The following is a 16,448-nucleotide window of genomic DNA, read 5'->3' on the forward strand; positions in this document are numbered from 1 at the left end:
CGAAATGAAGACCCGAGTTCCTATTCAACTGGCAACAACTATCCCTCCTCTTCCCAGGGCTGCCGACAACCAGTATCGCAGCGCAATTTGCGATACATATTTTGTCCGTTGCTAATCAAAAATTAAAATCTAAAGTTTTTGATTCGCAGTAACTGCGAATCATTAATATGCCTGTCATTTTGGATATTGACACAAGGATAATCCACATTTGAAGACTAGAAAGCTTTCTCAACAATTTCAACGAGTATAAAATGTTGAATAAAATTTTATAAACAAAACTGAATTCTCCGTGTGACATTTTCTTCTCGAACTACCCAGACACAATTCATTATACGGTACTATATAATACAGGGACATAACTCTATGAATAGGGACTATTAAACTGGAAACAGGGAATCAAGTAGTACCACTCACGTTGCGAGACATCAAGTAATTATATGATATTTTGAAAGAAATAAATCCAGTGTATCCTCTACGTATTGTAAATAAAATATAAAATAATAAATGTTAACGTATTGTAAAATGATAAATCAAAGTAAAAATTCCCGTAAAATATCACGTGTGTCTAGTCAATCGAGGTGCGCCCGATTGAACAAAAAAAGCAATACACGATAAAAAGCAGACGAAATTGTTTTCTAACGAAGATTTCTAACGTACAAAAAATAACAATTAAAATGATTGGGGCTTCGGAAGTCACTGTTAAGAATTGGCTTCAGACATAAGACCTAACTAAATGTCTACATCACATTCACAAACTAAATGTCTACATCACATTCACAAACTGTCACAAGTACTTGTGGCAGTCCTAAAAAAATCTAAGATTAGTAAGAATGGAATCTAATCATATTTGTTATGAACTAAAGTAATATCTTGTTATTTAGGTGTTTTATGTTGAAACTGAAAAACTGCTAATCAATTTTTAAATTTGCTAATCAAATTTGGCAAAATTGGACTTTTTGATTAGCAGTGCTGCTAATCAACCGTGAAAAATTACCGACAGCCCTGTCCCCCTCCCCTCCCATTTCTTTTATTCTAAATTCACATGAGCTGTGGACAACTATAAAGCTGAAATCCTTTTAAAACCGACAAAGATAGGTTGCCAGGCAATGAAACATACGCCCACAGCAGCTAAATTGTCCTGGCAGTCAACAAGAGTTGTCGCATATTTTTACTTTTTTCGGTAATGAAACATTTATAATACACTAAAATCTGATTAAGAGCAACAACTCAGAAAACCATTAGAATTTGTTTGGTTTTTATAAAGTTCTGCCCCATGCTAACGTTTTGTATACAAAACTTTTAATACTGTATCATGGATTTAGCTGTTCCAAGTCATAAAAATTCATTGAAAATCAATATACTTGTTCGTCTCAAGATCTTAAACTCTGTGTATCAATCTGAAGTCAATCTGATATTAACTTTGGCCTCTAGAGCGTCCACAAGATTTTTCAAAGTGATCAAGGGCCATAACTTTGGCAGTAATTATCAGAAATCTTTGAAAATCAATAAGTTTATTCGCCTAGTGACCTCATACACTGTGTATAAATTTAAAGTCAATCAGATATTAACTTTAGCCTTTAGAGCATCCACAAGGTTTTTTGAAGTGATCAAGGGCCATAACTCTGGCAGTAATTATCGAAAATCACTGAAAATGAATAGACTTCTTCGTCTCATGGCCTTAAACACTGTATATAAATTTAAAGTCAATCGGATATTAACTTTAGCCTCTAGAGCGTCCACAAGCACTTGTGGACGCCGGCCGGCCGGCCGGGGGCAACGACAATATACGACCACATTTCAATGTGGGCGTATAAAAATCATTACTGGTCAGTATTACACAATTTATCAATCCACTGTAGTGAGAGTTATTATTCAGGTTTTCAGAATGTATCATATTGTACTTACATTTACACAGAATAAGCAAGTCATTCTATGAAGATAATTTGTATCACGGGACATCTGTACTACTTTGGGAATGACAATCTGTTGAGCCCATTCCACTCCAAATTTCTCTACTAGTTTCTTTAGATTTAAAGTAGCAGCTTCCCTAATAGCATAAACTGTAATAAATTATTCATAATTGTATGTATAATTAATACTAATATATTAAGGATCTAACAAGCGGTTGTCATGCAAGATATGCCCACATTTTGCAAGAGATGGACAGGGACAGGGAAAATCATCCTCTCATTTCCCCAGTACTTCACATTGAATTATTGTCAGTTTTGATGTGCACCAAATTCAAACTCTATCAAGATCTTTTGATCATTAAAGGGACAATAACACTCTTGCTGCCTTGACAGCCCCAGAAAATAAATAATAGCCTTATTCTAAGTATTAGATGTTTAAGTGTCCTACCTGTTGTGTAAATTATCCATTACATCCTATTTTACTTGTCCATAGGGATTGAAAATATTTTGAAATCCAAGTCATACTTGAAAAGGTTTACGTTAGACTTTTCAAATCATTTAGTTGAATTTTTCCAATTTTTTTAAATTAGGTGTGTTAAGATGAAATTTGTATCATCAATTAATTGGAATATTGTAAAATAGTACAATTTGTTGACCAGAATAAAGATTGGGACATATTATTCAAGTACAACAAGAGTGGTATTGAGCCTTTAACATGTCATTCAAGTTTCATCTAAATTGGACAACAAGCGGTTGCCATGCAAGATACGCCAACATTTTGCAAGAGATGGACAGAGAACAAGCTCAAAAAAAGTAGTGATTTTTCGTACAATCAAGGGCCATAATTCAGGAAGTTACGATCCGATATGCATGAATATTGAAAGGAACCAAGATCTTTGGGTTATAAACATGAATTTCAAGTTTCATCAAAATTGGATCAAAATTGTGTCCTCTCTCTAGAGAGAGAGAGAAATGGGGTTTAACGTCCACTCGACACAAACTAGGTCATTTCGGGACTAACATATAGTTTAATTTTATTTACATAAATCGCTTGCGCGTAGGGGTCTTTAGCAGTGGGAGGAAACCGGAGGACCCGGAGAAAACCCATGAGGTTGGACAGTCGATCCTACTCCTTGTCACGTACAACCGGGGATTCGAAACCACGCCAGTCGACTCAATGACAGACTTTATGATACAGCGCGCGCACGCTAACCATTCAGCCATCCAACCCCCCTCCTCTCTATAGAGGGTCCAAAACCTTGATAATACCATATATTTACAATATTTGCCATTTTGTCCGGCAGTTTTGGTCTGATTTGTACGAAATTCAGACTCAACCATCATAAAGGTGTAATAGTGATATATTCAAACATTTTTTTTTAAACCGGATAAAAATTGTTACATCTAGAGGGATCACATCCTAAAAACGCGACTGTTCGTACAATCAATGGCCATAATTCAGGAAGTTACGATCCAATATGCACGGGCCGATTTTCACGAAATTCGAACTCAGCCATTCTTAGGGTGTAACGGTGATATATTCAAACGTTTTTTTAAATCGGATAAAAATTGTGACCTCTGGAGAGACCACAATCAGGGGCCATAATTCAGGAAGTTACGATCCGATATGCGCGAATATCAAAAGGAACCAAGATCTTTGTGTTATATACATGCATTTCAAGTTTTTCATCAAAATCAGATCAAAATTGTGACCTCTATAGGGTCCACAAGCTAAAAACGCGATTTTTCGTACAATCAGGGGCCATAATCCATGAAGTTATGGTCCGATACATGCCAATATCAAAAGGAACCAAGATCTTAGGGAGATAAACCTATATTTCAAGTTTCGTCGAAATCGGATAAAAATTGTGACTTGTTGAGTGTCCACAAACAAATTGTGGACGGACAAACAGGGGCGACGACAATATATGTCCGCATGAAAATGTGGGCGTATAAAAATTTACTTACCATGATCAACTAACCAAGTCATACATAATGCATTCAGTTTCTCATCAAAAAATTCATTTCCCTAAAAATTTAAACAATCCTAAATAAACAAACTTTACCTCACATACATAAGACAACAATTAACTCTTTCAGAAAAGCTTAATATTATTAGTGTGTGCACCACACAAAAATAAACACTGACAAGACACACACATTACAAGTAATAAACAACAAAAATATTCAATAAATGGATCTGGGGATCAGTTGTAAGTGTCCACTACATTCTCTAGCCATAGTGATACAAGCTTCATTCAACTCACAAGGGATTATATTTCCCATATGTATTATTCCAGTTTAAGTCGTGATTGGCTATATGTTTACAAGAAATGTCAATGTCAGTACACTGAAGAAAATGGTTTATAAGTATTTGATTCAGAGAAAAGAGTCAAATAGCAAAGACTTTAGACTAGGGTTTCTGTTTAATACTTTTGATTGTCAGACATTTTTAGTGTCAAGTATTTCGCACCAAAGTAAAACTTTTACTGCATTTTTGTAGTATGCTGTGACTTACATGGTAGGCTTATGGGGCCTTATATGATAATAGAGTTCTGTAGGAGAATACCATACATCATTAACACCAAGTGTAAGCTCACCATCTGAGCTGAAATCTCAGGGAGAAAACATAACAAAAGTAAAGTATACATACCAACTGCCCAGCTAAAAGAGGCATGTATTCAATTATTGCCAATCTGACTCTCCATTTAGTGTCTTCTGCAAGATCCACAATCGCTGGTAATAAACTTTGTGACAGCTGCTTAATTCCAATAACTTCATTTACACAATCCAAATTGGAAATTATATTAAGTCGTACTTCCGGGCATTCATCTTTTAGTTGTGATAAAAATAGTGGAAGCAAGTGCTCTATTGTACTGAAAGAAGAGTATAAAATCTTTAAAGGAGTCTATCATTCCCAGTTACTAACTATATCAACAAAAGCAGTTTTGTGAAGGTGGGTTTACAGTCATTTCTATTTCCAAATAGATCCCCATCATCGTAAAGACCGAAAAAATATTCTGGTCCTACGCCTTATAAATATAGGTACGCTCAAATCCGATTGAAAACTATTTTTACCTCGCCAAAACGAAATTCGATCATTTATATAACAGATTATGAACCCACTATTGTTCAATTTAGTAAGTTCTCTCAAGAGAAATAGCATCTATTATCCTATTCGGAAATAGTCCATGCCGTACACTCTCCGCAAAAAAGAGAAACAAGCCAACAGTGAGGCTGATGTTCCTTGCCGAAATCCCAAAATAAATAGATGACACATATTACTTAATCGCACATTTATTTTCTGTCAACAGTATCGAGCAATCAAACTATACATTAAAGTAGCTAAGTCTCTAACTCAATATCATCCAAAACCTTCGACAATGAAAACACGAATCATTGTCAATTTTAATCAACATTGGTGTTGTGATCTTACTGGAAAAAATGGGCTTCTGATAGCCAATATTTAAGACAAAATAAAAAATTTACAAGTGGTAAATTTCAGCGCAATTTGTAACAAGCGACTCGAAGAACGAGGCTAGACATATTCCACAAGTCATGTCAAACGTTGACCCCATATTCTTATCTGGAGAGAAAGCACAATAAATACTATCGGTGTAGATTGGAATAACCAGACGCTAGAGATTACCATTGGATTGAGACTTCTGGTGTATTTTGCCGAACATAACTGCTTTGAAATTAGAGTAAAAATGGAAACGACTGAATGTAAATCAGTTTATTTACATTCATTTTACATTATTATATACGCTGTGACCCATTTGTGTCAATTTGTAGGTCCCAAATATTAGAGATTTAGCTCCTTTAAGGATCATTGCTCTCTATCAGATAGAATCAAGATTATCTTGTCCCAAAGCATCGACCAATGAAATTGATTAGCTCTGCTTAACTTTAGTTCCAAATGTTAATCAGTCAAGACATTTACCTAATGATCATCTACATCAAGTTTAAACATTTTACCTCAATTAAAAGCAGAGTTGTTATGTTCCAAAGTCTTGACCAATCAAGTTGCTTATCGCTCCTTAGCCTAAGCAGAAAATTCGCAACATCGAACTTAGTCAAGGTAATGTTATAATGAATCTATATTCAGAGTTTCATCGCTCTCACTTCATTATAACTAAAGTTATCGTGCCCCAAAGCATCAACCAATCAGATTGCTTATATCTGCCTACTGTAAGCAGACAATGTTCATCATCGAACTCCATCAAGGCATTCGCCCAATGAACACCTACACCAAGTTTGAACTTTCTACCTCAATTAGAAGGAAGAGTTATTATCTTCCAAAGTCTCGACCAATCAAATTGCTTATCGCTCTGCTTACCCTCTGCAGAAAATGTTCACTATCGAACTTTACTTAGTCAAGGTATTGATGTAATAAAGCTATACACCAAGTGTTCTCATTCTCACATGATTAGAATTGTCTGTATATTTGTGTTTTCCTAAGTATGATGTCCTGTCCGTGTATTTGTTTTTGTGTAAATTTTGTGTGGTGCAGTCCCCCTGCACTTACTATTAGAACTAAAGTTATTGTGTCCCAAAGCATCAACCAATCAAATTGCTTATCTCTGCTTACCCTAAGCAGAAAATTCTCATCTTCGAACTCCATCAAGGCATTCACCTAATAGACACCTACGCCAAGTGTGAATTTTCTTACTCAATTAGAATGCGAGTTATTGTGTTACAAAGTCTCGACCAATCAAATTGCTTATCGCTCTGCTTATCCGGAGCAGAACATGCTCATTAGCAAACTTAGTCAAGGTATTGATGTAATGAAACTATACACCAAGTTTCATCACTCTCACTTAATTAGAACTAAAGTTATCGTGTCCCAAAGCATCAACCAATCAAATTACTTACCTCTGCTTACCCAAAGCAGAAAATGCTCATCTTTAGACTCCATCAAGGTATTGATCTAATAAACCCCTACACCAAGTGTAAACATATGTGATAATGACTGGCACCTATATTGTCCTTTAAATCAAAATCGATTCACACAACGAATGGCTGTAGAATTTCATAAGATTTAGTGATGAAGGGTCCCCACATTCTTCATATTTATAGCCAATTTATACTTTAAACAAAATACTTACTTATCTTTTCCCAAAATAGGAGAAAGACCCATTATGACAGATGCTAAAGCTGACTTGACATGTTGATTGGCATCTGCTACCAAATCTTTCACACAGGGGAGAATGTTGGTCATGATGATGTTTTCTCGCACATCTGGAGATAAATTCTGACAAAAGTCTGTAAGAGAGATAGAAGTGATCAAAATTAAAATTTCGGATTAAGAAATATTTCTTGCAAGTGCTAATGTTAGCAGAATTATGTGATAGTTGACAAGCAGTTGCCATGAAAGTCATGCCCACATTTTCAAATAGTGGACGGAGAACAGAGAATATCAATAGGATTCATCCTGTCACGGTCCCAGTTCTTCACAAATTTGACAAGAGATAGCCACACAAAGCGTGGAATACGCACACACAGCAGCTTTGTCCCAAATGCTGCTTATCAGAAATCAAAACATCAATGTTGAGCTATTTTGATAAGGATCTATGAAATCTAATCTCTGGGGTTCATCCTCTTATGACCCCATTGCTTCCAAGCAAATTTAAAACAAGCAGTTGCCATGCAAGATACGCCCAGATAGACAGAACAAGCTAAAAAAACGCATTTACAATCAGGGGCCATAATCCATGAAGTTAGGGTTCGATACATGCCAATATCAAAAAGAAACGAGATCTTTGAGATATAAACCTATATTTTAAGTTATGTTAACATCAGATAATAACAAGCGGTTGCCATGCAAGATACGCCCACATTTTGCAAGAGATGGACAGAGAACAAGCTCAAAAAAAGAAGTGATTTTTCGTACAATAAAGGACCATAATTAAGGAAGTTAAGATCCGATATGCATGAATATTGAAAGAAACCAAGATCTTTGGGTTATAAACATGTATTTCAAGTTTCATCAAAATCAGATCAAAATTGTGTCCTATCTCTAGAGGGTCCAAAACCTTGATATACCATATATTTACAATATTTGCGTACGAGGGGCGGCCATTTTATATGGCAGTTTTGGTGTGATTTTCACGAAATTTGAACTCAACCTAAATTACGGTGTAACGGTGATATATTCAAACAGTGTTTTAAATCGGATAATAATTGTGATCTCTAGATCGACCCCAAGCTAAAAACACCATTTTTCGAACAATCAAGGACCATTATTCAAGAAGTTACAATCCGATATGCACGAATATCGAAAGCAACCAAGATCTTTGGGTTATAAACATGCATTTCAAGTTTCATGAAAATCGGATAAAAATTGTGACCTCTACAGGGTCCACAACATTGATATACTATATTTTTACGCTATTTGAGTACGAGGCGTGGCCATTTTGTCTGTCAGTTTTGGTCGATTTTTACAAAATTCGAACTCAACCATCCTTAGGGTATAACGGTGATATATTCAAAGGTTTATTTTAATCGGATAATAATTGTGACCTCTAGAGCGACCCCAAGCTAAAAACAGGATTTTCCGTACAATCATGGGGCCATAATTCAAGAAGTTACAATTCGATATGCACGAATATCGAAAAGAACCGAGATCTTTGGGTTATAAATTTACATTTCAAGTTTCAACAAAATTGGATAAAAATTGTGACCTTCTAGAGTGTTTACAAACAATTGTGGACGGACGGACGGACAGACAGAGGCGACGACAATATACGTCCACATGAAAATGTGGGCGTATAAAAATTGTGACCTGTAGAGTGTCCACAAACAACCTATCTCGGGAAAGTAAACGGCTCGTTTAATAAGTAAACGCTGTAGATAAGTGAACAGGTCGTCCATTTATAAACGCCTCTCGGAGAAACTAAATTTGTTACCATTAAACTAAGCCATAGTACTAACTAAACCATTTTTGTAATTCTTAAACGATTTTTATCATTATCGAACAATGTTTTAAAAGTAAACTATATGCATACTTTCCAGTGCCAAAAACCCCATTCTAAACGATACCGTATCTCCAGTGTTGGGATCCGTCAGTAAACTCGTTCTACGGAATGGTGGGGTCGAGAGAGTGGAGAATGACTTTGTTGTAATTTATACTTGTTACTATGTAACCTATATGTAGCAGTGCTTAATATAAAACGTAGAAACGAAATGTGGTATTGTTGTTACTGTAGGTAACCATCAACTGAAAAAGTGGCAGAATAAATACACAATATTTAAAGTGGAGATCTAAGAAGAAAATAAGATACCGTATCTCCAGTGTTGGGATCCATCAGTAAACTCGTTCTACGGAATGGTGGGGTCGAGGGAGTGGAGAATGACTTTGTTGTAATTTATACTTGTTACTATGTAACCTATATGTAGCAGTGCTTAATATAAAACGTAGAAACGAAATGTGGTATTGTTGTTACTGTGTGTAACCATCAACTGAATAAGTGGCAGAATAAATACACAATATTTAAAGTGGAGATCTAAGAAGAAAATAAGAAACAAATGCGGCCAGAGACAATACTAGACGATCAAGGTCTGTTCCAAAATATGTAGTAAGAAATGATGCATGGGTTACACTAGGGTTGGGCGATATACCGGTATTTCGGTATACCGTGATAAAATCATCGGCGATTTTATCATATCGGACTTACTTAAAAATATCGAAAAACCGGTTTATCGTGACTTAAAAAAATTATCGCGATTATGATAATTATCATGTCCCAATATTGATGATAATACATCGTCGCTTGGACTAGTAAGCGAGGAAAATGTGTTTGGCAAGGTCAAGGTTGGAGAGTATTTACCCCAGTCGCAACTGTCACTGTTCTGATTTTCAGACAAGTAGATTTTAGAACCCTGCTAGTTCTGGTTACATATTATCGTTATATTAAAACTTAATATTCTGCTTCGACTAACTAGTATGTCATTCTATTGATAGAATTAAATTCGTCTACAAGTATAAAATATAGCATATTAAGTACCGGCGGGTCAAGGGTAAATATCCATCATGGCGTCTAGCAACAGTAAAAAAGTGACAACAACCGACGATTTGCTGCCTAAAAAAAATTCCTCCAGTCCCGTTTGGACTTTCTTTGGGTTTAAGCCAAACGACGTAGACCAGGCCACAATATTCTGCAAAGTTTGCACAAATCCAGTAATGGCTAAAGGTGGCAACACAACCAACCTATATCATCATTTGCGAACACGACACCCAAGTCAGTACAAAAGCTTTTATTTATACGGGATTGCCAGGGTTGATATTAATAAAATAATAAACAGGGTACGAAATAACACGCGAACGGTCGTTCAGGTTACGCATCGGTTACCATGACCTGGAAACACGCGAATGGACTTCCGTTCTCGACCACCGAGCTATAATTTATAAACTAAAGGTTTCAGTTAAAATATTCCCTCCACTACTACATTAAAACATTTTACAATTATAAATAAATGTCTGAAAGATCGTTAAGTTCGCACCTGTCATTTTGGCGGTAGCAAATCAACTCGCGGACCCATCATACCTGGCAACGACATACTCATTTGCCTCTTTAGCGAACGAAAGCGCCAGATCAATCAACTGATTTCTATTGTTTTTATTTCTTAAATTAATGGTGATTGAGTAATAAAAATAAAACACCCAATGAAAAGGAATGTTATATTCGCAAATTATCAAATAAAAAACATACTTTTCAACAATGGATCTTCCGGTATTTACGTAATAGGTCAGAGGTGAAAATTCACACCGTGTCAATGACTTTGGCATTATTCCAATATTTTCACGTTGTCACTCACGGCTAATAATTTTATGACATGGAAAGTGAAATGGAATAAGATTTTTTATGATTTACTGCCAGGCATATCGTAGAACATGATAATGTCGAAGAAATCAACTATTTGTTATTTTTGGGGGACGTTATGAATGATGCGAAGCAGCCGAGATCAAGCGTGTCGGCCGCCATATCTTGGATACGTTTCCAGACAGACGATACCACAAAACTTACGGATAATAATTCTAGAGTTTGGAAAGCTAAATTGAATCAAAACTTTTAGGATTTAATACAAGCTACATAGAGGAATATTACATTGCAACTATATATTTTTATTTTCGATGCTATGAAGCAAAGAAGACGACAATTCCCACCATATATCCAACAAAGGCAGAAATGTCACATAGCGATGAAGTGACGGTCATTTGGGGCGATATTTCTTTCTAAAAGTTATATATTTATATTTACTTTGAACACTGTTCTTTTTTTTTAAATAAAATCTTAGGAGATACATGTTCACGTTTATTATGACAGAGAAAAGTCATAATTTTAGTGGAACTGACTTTTCAATATTATTTATAGTAATATACCGGTAATTGTTAGTTTGTACAATTGAATTTTATATCATTGGAAAGAACACGACAATCTGTACATTTTTGTATAAAAAATTTTTTTATTTAGTTATTTGCAATTTTGTAGAGAGTTTTAGTATTAACAATAATCCACTAATTCGCTTAGGGATATGGGCCCTGCTGATTTAATAAGCTTAGGGGTAGCTGGCTAATCTTTTAATAGGCCCCAAATCCCCCTAGGCTAATTCGAGGGCGGCTCTAAACAAATATGGCATCGTAACCTATAGGTTACCAGTTCAAATTTGATGCAGATTAGCGTAACCTATTTTGAGGTTACCATATAAGAGGCTTATTTCATACCCTGATAAATACAACATACCTTTTTCTTTATTAGTATTTGATACAGTATGCACACAAGACAGGGGTCAAGACCGTCACAAGAATTCAAAATTAGACTTCTATAGACACACGTAAAAATTATCACGATAATATCGTTTATCGTGATATTAGATAAATTATTATCACGATATTTATTTTTCATTATCGCCCAAGCCTAGGTTACACGCGTCCGCTCTCCACGTCTGACAGACGATCTATGGTACTACAAGGGTTCGCATGCTACTTGGACCCCCCCAAAAAAAATTTGCGTAATTGTATATTTTCTGGAGTTTGTACATATTTCACGTTTTTTGCAAAAGTTAGCCTGGTATATGGGCTAGATCATGGGGTTATAAAGATACATTTCAAGTTTCATCAAAATCGGATAAAAAAAATTGTGAATTCTAGAGAGTCCACATTATTTGTGTACAAGGAGTGTCCATTTCGTCAAGCAGTTTCGGTAGGATTTTCACGAAAGTCGAACTCAACCATTATTAGGGTTTAACAGTGATATATTCAAACAGTTTTTAAAACTGAAAACAAATTGTGACTTCTAAAAATGCGACTTTTCGAACAATCAGGGCCATAATCCAGGAAGTTAAGATCCAATAGCAAAAGTAACCAAGATCTTTGGGATATAAACATACATTTCAAGTTTCATCAAAATCAGATAAAAAATGTGATCTCTAGAATGTTCACGAGCACAAAACACAATTTTTCCATACAATCAGGGACCATAGTCCATGAATTTACGGTTCAATACATGCCAATATCGAAATGAAATGTGGTTTAACATTCTACTATTCTCCTCCGACTGGGCTAATGAAGACGGGCATACGCCATATAGTGTGCTATGAAGGAAATTTTGCCCAGACGGCGGCACTATGGACTACTCTTCTACCAAATTCCAACTGCCAAGGGATCTTTTACGTGCATGCCAATGTGTACACAGGACCTTGGTTTTCAGATCATCCAAACGACTAGACAGCTGACAAGGGGAAACCACGCCAAAAATAAAATCCTGATGAACTTTCTTGGCCAATGCAGGGACCAAACACGCGACCTCCAGACTAGTCAGCCAGCATCTTACCCACTTATCCACCGTGACTCCCCGCCAATATCGAAAGAACGGACGGAACTGATAGGAGTGATGGTATAAGATGTCCACATGAAAATGTGGGCGTATAAAAACGATACGCAAAGAAAATGAGAATGGTTTGCAAAGCACACCTGGAGCATGGATTATGACAATGAAAACCTTACCTTTGATTTTGTGAGCAGAAGCAGCTCTAACCTCAGCCTCACAGTCCTTTAACAAATTTTGAAAAGCCTGAACTAAATCATTTTTAGTAATTTCTGGACCAACAGCTTTTTGCAACTGAAACATTTAAAATAAATTAATAGTCTACAATCCAGTTTCAGTTGACTATCATTAATAACTTCAGCATGAAATGCAGGTAGCTTTTTCATTGTGGCGATTCTTTTTTCCAGTACATGGCTAGAGGGTTTTTTTGTCACGAAAAGTTTTCTAAGCTTTGTAAATTTTTCATGTTGTCCAACCCTTCCGATCTATTACACATGCCCAGTCAATTGTTAATCAATTGTCTTTTAAATCAATATGAGATAATTTGAACATGTATTTTAGATCGGACAGCACAGACAATATAATTATAGTTCCACTTAAATCATAATAAATATGTTGTTCTTACATCAGTGAATTTGTCAGCTACCATATAACGAACTCTCCATGATTTGTCTTCAGCTGCTTGACGCAAGGTAGGCATAACAAGTAGATCTACATCTTCCGACTGAAGTAGGGAAGCAATACTGACACAAGCTTCAACAGCTAATAATCTGACAGAATCCTAAAATAAAAGGAAGTTGTTATATTGTGTCCTAAATATTGTACTGTACCTAGTAAGTGTTATCTTTAAAAGAGATTTAAATATTTAGAAACACAGGTTGCTGGGCAATGAAGCATTATGGTCACAACCAGTTCTGTGCAACATCTAAAATATAAGGTTTTCTTTTAAAAACATAATACCCTTATCACTGAACTACAAGTTTAATAACAAAATGACATCTAGCAGGGCATATAGAGCGGGAGCCCAGGGGGTTAACCTAGGTGAAAAGTGTACAAATTTTCTCCTATATGGTATCAATGTATGTATATCTGGTATCATCAGAATGTAAGTCTGCCGGGTTTCTGGTGGTGGGTGTGGTATTCCACGCCCAAAATGCCATGCCCCCCAACTAGTCTAGATTAGCTCCAGGGATCGAATTTGACGGACGCAAACACGCAAAATGAGTGTTGATTTTGTAGACTGCGTGTCACAAAATATGTCACACGAAAAAAAATGCGTGTAACATTTTTTCGCTTATTGTTACTGAATAACATGATTTCTTCTTTTACGCAAAATCAAGACGATAATTATGACAAAAAAAGGAAATTCTATAGATTATTTTCCGTCCTAAGTTCCTTGCAAAATGTAAATAAAGCGATGTCTATATCGGGCGTTTTGTGACATCTGCGCATGCGTTTTTTTCCCCCGAACTGATCGGGGTAAAAATCTTATATTTTATCGGCTAAAAACAATACACACATATCATAAATGACCTCTTTTAGTGTTCGACTCTCTGTCCTTTCATTATTGTCGTTATATTCCATCAAACAAATTCTGACATTGGTCAAAAATATACGTTGCTTTCACGGACACAAACAGTTTATTAATAATAGTAAAAAAACACGTACCGCCACGGGGATATATCGTGGTTTTGATTTTTCTGGATGATATTTAACACAAATATTGAAAAAATGTTTACCTTTTGATGTTATTTACGACATTTTTTTGCTTAATGATGAATAAATACCATAATATAAGGAGCTTTGTTTACGTCACGTGACTTCTCGCTCACTTTTCCACCCGTTAGCATTATCCGTTTCTTTTCAATTTCTATAAATCTTGACAAATTGTTTATACCAATACTTTGGTTTTCTAAAGGAATCATTGATTTTCAGATTGAAATAAATATTAATAAAACAGAAATATAAATAATGCCGAGAGTTCCGGTAGACTGATTTAATTATCATTCACTTCAGCGTCGGACGTACGTGTCATGCACAGCTGTCCGTGATCCGAAAAATTGCTAAATCAATGGACACTTTTTGACATAGTACTTATGTTTTATAGTTTAATTATATATAATGCATCCTCAAGAAGGTATACGCTTGAATGAGAAAAAAATGAGTTTTCAAGGGTAGCTATAAATATATGTACGGCCGAATGAACACAAACTTTTTTTTATGTTTTTTCATTAAAGAAAAAAATTGCCCCTTGAATTTCTTCAAAATACTATTTTTGCTTGTACATTTGAAATCAACAAGCAAAATTTTGCTTGTGTATTTTCAAATAAAGTTCTATCCCTGATTAGCTCAAAAGTGTACCACATGAAAATCGCACAGCAAGGTACCGCACATCTTCAGATGTTACAAAAACACCCCGCCAGACATTTCTAGTGGTGGGATACCCCTGACAAAGCTATGTAATTGCCAGACATTTGTAGTGATGGAGTATCCCTGCTGTACGATTTTCATTTGGTACACTTTTGAGCTAATCTAGCCTAGTTGGGGGTCATGGCATTTAGGGCGTGGAATACCACACCCACCACCAGAAACCCGGCAGACTTACATTCTGATGATACCAGATATACATACATTGATACCATATAGGAGAAAATTGGTACACTTTTCAGCTAGGTTGACCCCCCTGGGCTCCCGGTCTAATATCATAAAAAAAGTACTGTTTAGCAACTATAGGATGTTTAAACAAAAAAAGTGCTAATCAATCTGAAAATTGATAAGCAGTTCCTCTTGATTCAATAGCAAATACATAAATTTTCATGGTATTTACTGACTGACCTATAAAGGCCATAATTTCTACCGGTACATATGACTAATGTTTATGTGTGTATGTGTATGTCACATAGCATATCTTGATCTGAATACAAAATAAGCGGTTGCGATACAAGATACGCCCACATTTTGCAAAAGATAGACAGAGAACAAGCTAAAACAAAAAAAAAACAGCGGCTGCCAGGCAGGATATGCCCACATTTTCCAAGAGATAGATGGAGAACAAGCTAAACAAAAAGCGATTTTTCTCAACATCAAGGGCCATAATTCAGGAAGATACAATTAGATCTGTGCGAATATCGACAGGAACCAAGATCTTTGGGTTATAAACATGCATTTCAAGTTTCATTAAAACCGGATCAAAATTGTGACCTCTAGAGGGTCCACAACCTTGATATACCAGATGTTTACACTATTTGCGTAGAGGGGCGGCCAGTTTGTCTGGCAGTTTTCGTCCGATTTTCATGAAATTCGAACTTAACCAACAATACGGTGTAAATCAGATAATAATTGTGACCTCTAGGGACGACAAGCTAAAAACAGGATTTTTCGTACAATCAGGTGCCATAATTCAGGTAGTTACGAGCCGACATGCGCAAATATCGACAGCAACCAAGATCTTTGGGTTATAAACATGCATTTTAAGTTTCATCAAAATAGGATCAAAACTGTGAGCGCTAAAAGATCCACAACCTTGATATACCAGATGTTTACACTATTTGCGTAGACAGACGGCCATTTTGTCTGGCAGATTTGGTCAGATTTTCATGAAATTCGAACTTAACCAACAATACGGTGTACGGTTATATATTCACACATTTTTTTAAAATCGGAAAATAACTGTGACGTATAGAGGGACCACAAGCTAAAAACATGATCTTTC

At 35.8% G+C, this 16,448-nt stretch overlaps 1 protein-coding gene across 1 annotated transcript in view; it reads right to left on the reverse strand.

The window, feature by feature from the left end:
• LOC126829635 (serine/threonine-protein phosphatase 2A 65 kDa regulatory subunit A alpha isoform) overlaps nucleotides 1–16,448 on the reverse strand; it is an 80,823-nt gene that overhangs the window by 21,570 nt on the left and 42,805 nt on the right. Inside the window, exons 7-12 of the mRNA XM_050559621.1 lie at nucleotides 13,362–13,517; nucleotides 12,916–13,030; nucleotides 7,019–7,175; nucleotides 4,564–4,786; nucleotides 3,879–3,939; nucleotides 1,906–2,060 (exon numbers count right to left, since the gene is read on the reverse strand). Coding sequence (XP_050415578.1) covers nucleotides 1,906–2,060; nucleotides 3,879–3,939; nucleotides 4,564–4,786; nucleotides 7,019–7,175; nucleotides 12,916–13,030; nucleotides 13,362–13,517 — 867 coding nt within the window. The remainder of the gene's footprint in view (nucleotides 1–1,905; nucleotides 2,061–3,878; nucleotides 3,940–4,563; nucleotides 4,787–7,018; nucleotides 7,176–12,915; nucleotides 13,031–13,361; nucleotides 13,518–16,448) is intronic.

The sequence above is a fragment of the Patella vulgata genome, chromosome 8 (assembly GCF_932274485.2).
Source record: "Patella vulgata chromosome 8, xgPatVulg1.2, whole genome shotgun sequence".
Classification (NCBI taxonomy): Eukaryota; Metazoa; Mollusca; class Gastropoda; family Patellidae; genus Patella; species Patella vulgata.